This window comes from Aspergillus welwitschiae, assembly GCF_003344945.1.
Source record: "Aspergillus welwitschiae strain CBS 139.54b unplaced genomic scaffold BDQ94scaffold_4, whole genome shotgun sequence".
Taxonomy (NCBI): domain Eukaryota; kingdom Fungi; phylum Ascomycota; class Eurotiomycetes; order Eurotiales; family Aspergillaceae; genus Aspergillus; species Aspergillus welwitschiae.
Window position 1 is genome coordinate 1,144,661 of NW_020798698.1, and position 10,968 is coordinate 1,155,628.

Genomic DNA, 10,968 nt, shown 5'->3' on the forward strand with positions numbered 1-10,968 from the left:
CAACCTCACCGGGTCCCTTCTCCAACTTCCTGTTGGCAGTCTGTCTGCCTTGTCGTGTCCCGTCCCTCACAAGGTCGAAACATTTCCAAATGACCATCTTATGTCTGCTTCGTCGACGGACAAGTTTATCACCGTTGATGTGATGGACACTTTTCTTTCACACTTCGCCAGTGCGTCATGGGCCTCCAAAACTAGGCCCTTCAATATAGTAGTGCCCTAGGTCGGTGCCAGCTCGACAGCCCCATAACTTCAGCCTTATAATCCCCAAGGGACCGTAAGGCGGACGACGCCATTCCCCAGTCAGCACATCCATACGGTATCTCGGATTCCTTTGAGCCTGAGTCAACTTTCAGCGACCAAGGCAGATTGTCCAGAGATGTCGTTTCGACATCGGCAATCGCGCCCTTGTTTCCATGATAAGAGTATCTGGGTTTTGTACCTCTTAACTTTGCATAAAGTATGCATCTTCATCTTTTAGTTAATATATACTTCGTACCCCGGGGCAAATCAATCCAAAGAGAGTCAGTCCTCTATCAGCAATGAAGTGAGTCATCTGGAGACTCGGAAGAAAACGAGATACCCTTCAAAATCAGTGAGCGGACTGGATCGCCTTTGAATATAAAGCACGGCTTCAATTGATCGCGTATGCCCCCCGTGATTCCCGGTTGGACGCTTTCCGAACCATTATCCAAATGGCCCAGTCGCTGTTATCTTGCAGTATCTATCAGGCCGATTCCTGTGTAATTGCCAGCCTTTATCTCTAAAAAGGCCACGAACCAGCAAGCCCCGAAAATCGGGGGAGCAATCCTGATGTATATGCAGGGGCTTTCTAAGGACGAACTCATCCACGATAGTGATCGCTTGCTTTGTCGATATATAGCAGTTGATTGAGCCATTGAACGCTATGCTCGACCGGCAATTGTAGAGCAAATGATGTAAGGCACCCTGATTCTTCGACTGCAGAATCCCCAGAAAACATCGAACGAGGACACCGTTATATTGGACTATCCATCCATTCATTCTGTGCCTGCATTCTGGGTCACATTTTCAGGGGTGACTTCTAGGAGCGTCTCAGTAGTCGGAGCCACCGTAGTAGGAATCTCAAAGTCCTCAAGGCACTGATCAAGTTCATTTTCGAAGACAGCATTGTCGACATCAGAGTAATCTCGGGAACTTTCCTCCTTCCGCTTGGCAAGATGGAGCGCCATATTGATGCACACAATCTTCCAGTAGGTATCGGACGGGTAATATATTGCGGACTTCCGCCCAAGCTCGACCTTCTCCTTCGGGGTCAGTACATCATCCATCCAAAAGACGCTGGGGTTGGTCTGATCCTTACTGGAGTCACTAGGAGAGCTGGGACTGGTGGGGCCTGTCATCGCCTGCAATTCTTTTTCGAGGTTATCTATCTCCTCATCAGTGAGACCCTCTGCCAGCTCCTCGAGCTCCCTATCGAGTCGATGCTTTGTGATCTCATTCCTCTTAGGCAGTGAGGGGCCTCAGCCCGGCTTTCTCCTTGATCATGTTAAGCTTCGCATAGCGTCATGTATCCGGCAAAATATCCTGCTGCTCTGTTAGCTATACTCTACCCTTATAGGTTACTCTTGACTACTAACCTATACGTTTCCAATGCATGCTCCATGTTGCGGCAGGTCTGTCACTCATTGATCAATGATTTCTCTTCGTTGGTAGGCACCTGAAGGAGTTCCAGCCATCCCAGCTGTAATTGGAATAAGCATGCGTCCACCCCTCTCCCGTACTTGTGTTGGTCATCCAGCAAGTCATGACCGGCATGGTAACATCCGGGAATGCGCTGTCATTGCCGGGAACAATCATGGCTGAACTTCTATCGTTCAATGTCTTTCTTGGTGCCATCGAAGGATGACTGGCGCAGAAGTTTAGGGCTTCAGGCTGATAGTTCTGTTGACTGGTGGCTATACATGACATGTTGCATGTATATGGAAAGCCTCCAAGAGCCATCGGATCCAAGAAGAGGTACTCGCCCACTGGACCCTTGACAAGGGGATCTATGGGAGCTGGTTAAAGCCATCTTAGCTCGCGGTAGCTCACAGGTTTATGGGACAGATAAAGACAACCGTAGGTAAGATGATATCGTCTCTTCAATTGAGGAAGGCACCTGGCCTTTCGATGTAGCACAGCTGTGAAGCCATGTTGGACGTGTTAGCCAGATAGCGTGTGCTATCCTCAGATCTAGGGTCTGATTTATCTGCATAGTCCAAGCTTTGTCCCACACTGATTCCGGAGCAACGCTGCCTCGTAAAATCGATATAATAGTGTGAGAATCTATAATAAGGTCCTGGAGAAATTCCACAGCAGCACTATTCTTCTCAGCATCAGACTTTCCAGCAAAAGGGCTTGTTACTTCTTCCGGCAACGTGCATTCCATGAGATTACTCTTAATCTCGTCAGTCCATCTGAACTTCTGTAAGACGGTATCTCGTTGCTCCGGAACTGTCCACATCGCTGAGTACCATATAATAATATGTTTCAATGCCTTTACTAATTGTCCCCGAACATGGATTTTGTCCAGTCAAGGAATTCAGTTATCTTGATAGTCCATAGCTTTTAACTTAAGTTAGAATATCCTGCAGTATATTCCCTCGTTAATGTGTTCCTGCCAAGTACGAGCAGCACTTCTCTGATAACTCGTTGGTGAAACCTGGCTTTGTTGAATGTGTCGTGCACATGTCATGGAGGAAGACGGTATATGTCTGAAGACAAAAATATGGATGAAGATGATATATAGTTTGAGCAAGTCGAGAGAGGAGAAGAGTGGTAATATAGACGAGGGACGAGGATGATGACTTCGAAGCAGTTGAACTGCTTCGAAGTCTTTTATCAGAAATTCCACGGTTCACGTGGACCTGACATTGAATAATTATGTCAAAAGTGTTGAGACGATAGAAATTGCCTGACTGCTCGTCATAAAGATTTGGCTGCGGTTTCTATACAACTCTCTGGTAGAGAAAGACATAAGAAGTCATGCCATTCTCTTGACCAACTGACGTGGCGATCGTGTCAAGGATGTCGTTGCCGCAAGTTCAACCCAGCCGTGATAGATAGAACCAGACAGGTAAGTTGAGGATAGTCGTGAGCTTCATCTCATCGACAACATGTCGAAAGTCATCGTCCGCAGGGTCTTCTACGGCTGCTTGTCATGCACGATCACACATCTGATAACGAGATGAGGATCGATTGTAATGTATAGGAGAGAAAGAAATAGTATACTATATATTAGTCCCGTAATAATGAGGCATTCGATATCTTGTTTAATTTTCCGATTGTTTTCATCAGCTTTTGGTATCTTCACCGACAGATACCTGCTCGTAAGACAGGTTTAAGGAAGACCATCGAAGATTGCCCCTAGACGGCTGGCACAGACAATGTGCAAGCGAACCGCCGGAGTCCTTTTTGCCTCTTGACGAAAATTTCCCTGTCAAGGGCACATCCTGCGAAATGGATATTGTATAGGACCATCCTATTATGCGGACGAGGATGAGGTAACAGTCGCGATGGGACTTGTTGAGGCTTCGAGTTTATCGGGCTTCACGAAGGTGATGGGATGTCTGTAACAGAAAATCGTTAGCGGAATGTCACGAAGTCATGATTAAGACACTTACACCTCTTTCTTGTAGTGATGGTCTCCGAGTCTCTTATTGCACGCACATCATGCCGTTGGTGCAGGAACCTTACTAGCCCCTCCTTCTCCATTGTTTCTTTGTTCGCGTTATGTGTGTACCGCAAGTCGTAACCCTCGAGTACTGGTATGTCCTTTTCGCTTTCTGAAGTCCCCGACCCCACTTGCTCCTCGCTTTTCGGGGTGATAATTTCGTACTCAAGCTTACCACCGAGCTCTTAACCCTGTGATTTGGTTAATTTCCCAGGTTGGACGCTTTGGGGACCTGGCCGCACACTTGATGTCGAGGTGTCGATATCCAGTATAAGATTGTAAGGCGCTCGTCGTCGATCCACCGTCCGATTGATTGAGTTGTTTTCTTATCTCAATTTCAGACTCGCATCCTGTGCTGTATATTCGTAAAGATCCGGTGGCATGGTGGTGGATGACTGCGTTGCTTGTTTAGGACACATGTCAGTCTCGAGCTCAGTCTGTTAGTAGGAAGAGACATGCATATGGTGCACCATATAAAGTGTGTGTCGCTTAGCAAGGAGTAGTCAAGGGATTCAACTTGACATTTGGATTTGCTGTATACCAAAAGCAGCTTTCCTAGCCTGCACAAATCGAGAGGGTGAAGTATTTTGTGCGCCAACTCAAGTGGAAGCCGATGATCAAGAAATAAATTAAGCCCATGGTTAAATTCTTCATTGGTCTTTGATATATCGTATAAGCACGGGGCTGATAATGATGCTTGACTATGCATTGTATCCGTTTGTTGACTATCGGAGAGTTATCCCATGGCTTGGTTCCAACAGTCAGTAAATGTATGTAAATCATAATGACTCAAGGACCATTTTACCTGTGACCTCCAAATAACCGGCAGACAGTCAAACCATCAGAACTGACGAGGTTGTCTAGTTTCCCATGGCAAGTCGTGTAGTGGCTCATGGACAGTGAGAAGCATCAAAGTTTTATCTCCTTTGCCTGCCTGTCTTTTATCTCTGCAAAAGCGCGCCACCAGTTCAATCTCTGTTTCAGAGCTAATTATGTAGGCTTTAGCGCGTATTCCAAAGAAGCTTAAAGCCTGTTTTGCTGATGCAGGCTAGCTGTCCATCAGAAGTGGCCTGCATCTGCTGCATGGCTAGGAGACGGCGCGCTGCTCGGGTCAACCCACCAATGTGACTGTACTCTTTTGTACGCGTCGATGAACCTGCACATCAAATTTCGGTATAAACGGGATCTAAAGCTCCGATTATTGGAGACATTGATGTTGCCTTTCTATCACTCAAGCTGGATCGGTAGCCATGAGCAAGGAGGATATAGGAGGGAGTTGTCTGATACTTGTGCAGGATAGTTTGTCAAGAAGAGTGGAAGATCGAAGAACAGACCGTCATGGGAACACTCGCCGAATGTAGTTAGGACCATGTACATGACTCCCATTAGTAAAAAGCTGGGTCCGGACCTGTGGTCTATCGTGAACATTTTCACCAAGTGAATCGCCCGGTCTCGTTGCCAGTAAACCCAAGTTTGTATGTTCTGTAGCCTAAAGGCTATCCGGGCACTTAGTTATTGATTAGGGACAAAGGCCGATTAACCATGTTTCTTCAAATCTCGCTGCTATTTGCAAAGAGGGTATCATTATTGAGCCATTAGACAGTCTTCCAGTCTATTCCGGCAACACTGAGAAGTTGGTGGTACTGCTTTCTCGACACAGTGGTTTCTGCAGGCGTGACAGTACGTTCTGCTTTTTCTTCAAGTCGCTTAAGGCGCCGAGTCGATATAGGAAGTAATTTTTTTCCCTCTTTCGCGCCTACCTTCTCACTCTCCTCCAGCAACTTCCGTCGCTGTTGTCACCCATTGGCATAGATCTTGCTGGTGGATTGATGTCGACTTTTTTTTAGTTAGCGGTCTAGCGGACCTAAGTCGAAGCTAATATCCGTGAAGAGTGAGGCAACACCCGGAGCCATGACGTGCATAAGTTCATTCGTCTCTGGGCATGCGCAGTCGAGCTTCACGGCCGATGATCAGCGGAGAGTTTGAAACCGAATACAACCGGTTCAGGACCTGAATGGAAGAACACTTGTTAGAATCCATAGCTAACACAATGAATAGTTACGTACCCTCAGCATATTTTTTCTCAGAAGCCTTGCCATGTCCCTATTGCAGCTTAGCTAGGGACCATACCAGAATGGGGGGAAGACCTACCCCAGCTACCAAATTCGGAAGGTGGCAGACTTCATATCCGCATTTAGGATTACTTTGCTGTTCTGCAGATGATCAAAGAGTGTAAAGGGGGTTGCTTTAAGCTGTAGCTGCCAGGTGTAACCTGCCTGGCGTACTGAAAGGCGACGCCGTTCATCTTAGGTCATAGAGTGTGAGAGCTTGGATTTCACGTATCATGAAGTTCCAAAGAAATGAGAGCGATAAGGGTTCGTGTTCAAGACGTCTTTCTTCTTATTGAACAGGAAGACTGATATAGGAATATCAATGCAGTGGACACATTAGTAGATGGTATATGTTGCAGCCGTGAAATAGTCCAGAATCTGAACAGCAGAAGCTGCATATACAACGGCGTTTCCCAGAGTGGGAGAGTGGCATCTTGAAAATGTTAGAATCACCGAGTCGTGGAGCTCAACCTCGGCAATAATGCATAGGACCCTTCCTCTGTTTTCTTAGGGCGGTAGTAGCTGCCCAAAACAAACACATGCTGGGGCATGCATTGCTCATGGTCTCTTGACTCAGCAGAGCAATAACCCGATGATCTTAGCGACCGAAGAAATTGTTTGTCAAACTTGGTGATCTGCTGCTGCTTGGTAGGTATGTGTATAAATACGGTCGCTGAGAGAGATTATTTGCTACCCCGTTAGGACGTATTGCCGTCGAGTACCAGCCTTGGCTAGTGTCTGTTGTAGCGGAGCAGACGTGAAGTCAAAACCAGTCGCCCAATACATGCATAGTGGAGGAAGCGTTGTCTGCGAGCTCCACCTCTTATAAAGAATTGGCAACAGACCAACAGCAGATCCCATTTCGTCGAGACAGATGATTATATAACGGTCGGCTGTTGTAGGGAGAATGATAAGTCCGGTAATAGCAGATGAGATCTCGCATTTGACGACATGAACATAGCCATTTTTCTTGAACTTTCCGGTGCCTTCTTCCTGGATCAGCAGCTGCACCGAATTGCCAACTTTTCTCAACGCTTGGGAGAATTTTGCACGCGTTCTACTTGCTTTTGGAGCACAGTATATCCCTTGCGCCAGCGACGTGTCCGCGAGTGTATATAAAGACGATTAATCGAAGGAATGAAAGGAGTTTTGTGTCTGTTGTGAACCGGGGTCTCTCTAGTTGTGCCCTGATGCGTTGGACCGACTGGGAAAACTCGGTAAGTATCTGTTCAGAAGTAATCAGACACTGTAGGTATATAGATGAGGCCACAGGATAGTTATCCAGAAGAGTTGTATCTTCTTTCCCTCTGCGTCCTCAATTCCTGGGAAGCATGATGCATACAAATGACAGTGCAGTTTGTTGCTTCGTGACCCGAATCTGTCAGATATGAGGTATATATGAAGGGTATCTAGAGGCTGATGTGAATAGTTCCTCTGAATATTGTTTTGTATTTCCAAGATTTCGAAGTACTAGACACCACTGATATGAGAGGAGAAATCAGAGCGACAGCGGGTTGAGCGATGTGTCAAGACATGCTTGGTATCACGAGGCTGGGTTGACATTGCCGTCGATGTTGCAACTGATTTTCATTGTTGATCAAGTTAAGCAGGCGCTCTCAGAGAACAAGTGTTGTACTAAATTTTGTAGATAATATATATGATATATGCTGGTCGATGGAAGAAAATATCGTTCCGAGGATGAACTTTGGCATCTGGCGAAGGTTCTATGATCATAAGTGTAAGTGGGAAGAAGAGAGAAGAGAGGAAAAGGGAGGACGATGAGCTTTATATAAAGCAGTCAAGGCATTGAATTGTTGGCGAAATCAGCCGGGACGGTGATGTGGTATGAACCGATTCAATATAGCTATCATGGAATTGCGCCGTGGTGACGCTGGTTATTCACGAGGCACAAGTCATTTTGCGCTTTTGTATGACGGTCATGAGTAATGGAACATGGAGCAGTTAATCTCTCCATTATAATCATTGTATTAGCATAGGGATGCTAAGCTTCACGCACATGGATTAACTGGCTCTGCTGTATTGTGATTACGGGACCGAGTTGGCACTTCTACAGCCAATAATGCAATCTAAGAAAGACCTCAACTGCTAGATCGTCATGACGACGCTTAAAAAAGGCACGCTTCTTCACACAAAACCAGCGGGTATATAGCCGAACAGAAAACGCCTAAATATTATAGCAACGTGAATTTGAATCTATATGAATGCTCAATCGGTACGCACCAGCGTATCCACCTGCCTTGCAGCAGCAATCGACCTCTGTAAGACATCCAACTCCTCCTTCGTGAGGTCCCTGACCTCACCACCGACCATACAACTGTGATCCTGTTTCCTCGACCCTTTCACCCACTCCGCATCAATCATCCACTTATTCGGGACCTCATAGATATCCTCCATCCCAGCCTGTCCCTTATTCTTCAACAGACTCCCATTATACCACAACAATCGCCCCTTGGCATCCACATGCGCAATCACGAAACTACATACACCGGCTCTTTCCTTATCATCGACGTTCTCCCACCCCACAATTCCTCCGTAATGCTTCGAGAACTCATACTCAGCGCCCGACAACTCCAACCCGAACCACCAGCTCTCCTTATCTCCATACGTGATCTTGTACGTAGTTTCCTCGCGCACGTCGTACGTATTCTGCCAGCAGATATGCAACAGGCCCATGAACGTATCAGGCCTACTTTTGTCGAGTGCCACGAGACCCGAGTCCGCTTCTTCAGCGTAATCTTCCGTCCAGACAAGAGAGGCATCCATTTCCTTACTGGGTCGACGGATCTGATCCCGCCACCACTCATGACGGCCCTCGAAGGCGTGTTTCCAGAGGAGGCGGTCATGGAAGAGAAGCGCGCCTTTGTTGACGAAGCCATCTTGCTGGAGGAGTACTTCTGGGGGTTGCAGGAAGACGGCGTCGGCATCTGCAAGGATAACTTTCTCGAAAGGGGAAGCTAGCGCCGCGAAAGGTTTTATGGCCCAGCCGCCCGTTTGGAGTTTGAGGGTTGTGTCGTCGAAGACGGTGAGGATGTTGAGGAAGGTGATGGCGGGGCCAGAGGCTGCCAGTGTTGAAAGGTGGTTCCGGTTGGTCGGGGAGAGGTCGTCATCGCCTGCGTAGACGACTTGAATTGGCAGAGTAGAGTTGAGGACGGAGCGGAGAGAGGCAATGAGGTGAGCGGCATAACGGAGGGTGTAGTCGCTGGTGGGGATGACGATGCCAGCTGAGTTGGGCTCAAAAGAAGCGCAAAGGTCTTGTACTGGGTGATGGGAGGATCTAGAATGGTGCGACTGAGTCTGCTTAGGAGGTTGCAGGAAAGGGTATTGTGCGATGGCGACTTCTTCGATGGCGTTGTGTAAGATGGACTTGGTGGTAGAGTCCTGTGCGGCTTCGGCTTGAATGAGCCAGTCGCGAAGAACTCGGTTGCGGCGGCCTAACTCGCCGAACTTCTCTTTGAAGGGTTTCTGGATGGGGTGGTCCGCAAAGTATTGCGATATATCGGTGATGAGGGTGGTATCTATTGTGATGGTCCCAGCTGAAGATGAAAGAGATGTGGGCTTCTGTCCCTGCCCGAATCCGAAGACTTGACTCGTTGACGATGCGGGTGGAAGCAGCATGAATATGGAGAGCGCAAATATGACTGCGACGGCAGCGAAGATGATCCGGAAGCCACGGTGGCTCCGGATAGCCGCAAACTGGCTCATATTGTGCGAGAAGAGCTTCCTGGACTCATCCCAAATCATTGTGCAACGAAGAACTTGGTTGAGCAAGCATAGGTAGTCCGTGAGAATAGGGCGAGCAACTCCCGTGCAGAGGATTGCTTCTGCCTGCACGGATGACGTTGGCAGCGGGCAAACATGCAAGGCCGGAACCTGATGGGCCTCGCGTCATGACCGGGGGCGATGACATGTTTTTAAGTGGTATTTAGATTAACACGTTAGCGACTAGAAGGAACTTTTGGCCTCGGTGCATACGTGGATCCCAGTTCAGGATCAAGCCGGGCGCAGCTGAATGGGGGCCGGAGAATAAGGGGTACACAATAAATATCACTGCCAGAAACACAAAGCTTGCTACTGACTTGTCAGTCAAGTGGATGGACAATGGGCCTAGTAGGGCTGAACCCCTAGATAGGTCCCCTGAGTTTCGTTGATTTTCGGGTCGGCCAGGTATGGATCGGAAGTCCGGCCAGGCAGAAAGACCCTATCAAGAAGCTAAAGATGCTTTTTCCTGGCTAAGCCTCTCTGGGCCCACCGGTTTAGTGGAGCTTAACCAATGGTTTAATCTTCATTCGTCGACTCGCAGGGCTCTTTTTGGGTTTCGATTACTCACGTGTTTGGCTCCCCTTACCACCTTCTCGTATGCTGGAGGAGATTTCTGCTGATGGCTACTCAGACAGATCCAGCGTTCCAGAATTCTATTCGACTAAGCGGTCCATTAGTATAGCGATTTCCGACCATTTCCGAAGGAAATGAGTGCAGATAAGGGGGCCTTAGAGACATATTCTGTGTCTAGGCTTTCGTCAGAGTGAAAGCAAACTCTGCAAACCCGGTCGGGACAACAAGGTTTGTCAAAGCACCCCCGCACCAGTAGGCAACTGTGAAGAACAACAGTAGATAGTCAGTAAGCCCCAGACTACACGAAAATTTCTGGGCATTATGCTATTTATGGCACCGGCTTATCACACCATCCCACTATTACGAGGGTCAATAATCTCTGCCACAGTGGCTTGGCAGATACGCTGGGATTATCATGCTCGGGTACAGTTGGACAGTGCACACGAGAATGGCGCAGTCACTCAGCAACCTGAAACACCACAGCATAAGTGTCTTGGATGTCCATGATTAGTAATAGGTGCAATGCACCACCCTTTATGCGTGCAGGGGTAACTTCATAGCAGTTAATTAAGCTTGTGGCAGCCAGTGAAATAGAAATTAATGTGATATTTATCACTGTATACTTTCCTACAATAACAGAATTACACTGTAGAAGTATATAGATTCAATACTTGCACAACGAGAGCGCCTGCCACTTAACTTCTGTTAGGTTTCTAGAAATTCAGGCGCCATAGGGCGGATTACATTGGGCTGGTTGAGGTTGCAGTGCCAGAGAAATGTTCACTCTGGTTCCAGTACCATTGAGTCCACATA

At 47.6% G+C, this 10,968-nt stretch overlaps 2 protein-coding genes across 2 annotated transcripts; both read right to left on the reverse strand.

The window, feature by feature from the left end:
• Positions 1-1,016: 1,016 nt before the first annotated feature.
• Positions 1,017-1,642, reverse strand: BDQ94DRAFT_166869 (uncharacterized protein; the record flags this gene model as incomplete). The annotated part of the gene is made up of 2 exons (XM_026770658.1): positions 1,017-1,449; positions 1,617-1,642. The coding sequence occupies 2 exons, from the start codon at positions 1,640-1,642 to the stop codon at positions 1,017-1,019; spliced, it is 459 nt and encodes a 152-aa protein (XP_026630731.1).
• Positions 1,643-8,003: 6,361 nt separating this feature from the next.
• Positions 8,004-9,764, reverse strand: BDQ94DRAFT_136871 (putative alpha-1,3-mannosyltransferase). Its single transcript, XM_026764955.1, has one exon. It carries the CDS (start codon positions 9,562-9,564, stop codon positions 8,029-8,031), a length of 1,536 nt encoding a protein of 511 aa, XP_026630732.1. The 5' UTR covers positions 9,565-9,764; the 3' UTR covers positions 8,004-8,028.
• Between the last annotated feature and the right edge of the window lie 1,204 nt (positions 9,765-10,968).

Coding starts and splice junctions, on each gene's coding strand:
- BDQ94DRAFT_136871 (XM_026764955.1), bottom strand. CDS start 9,564: ATGATTTGGGATGAGTCCAGGAAGCTCTTCTCGCACAATATGAGCCAG.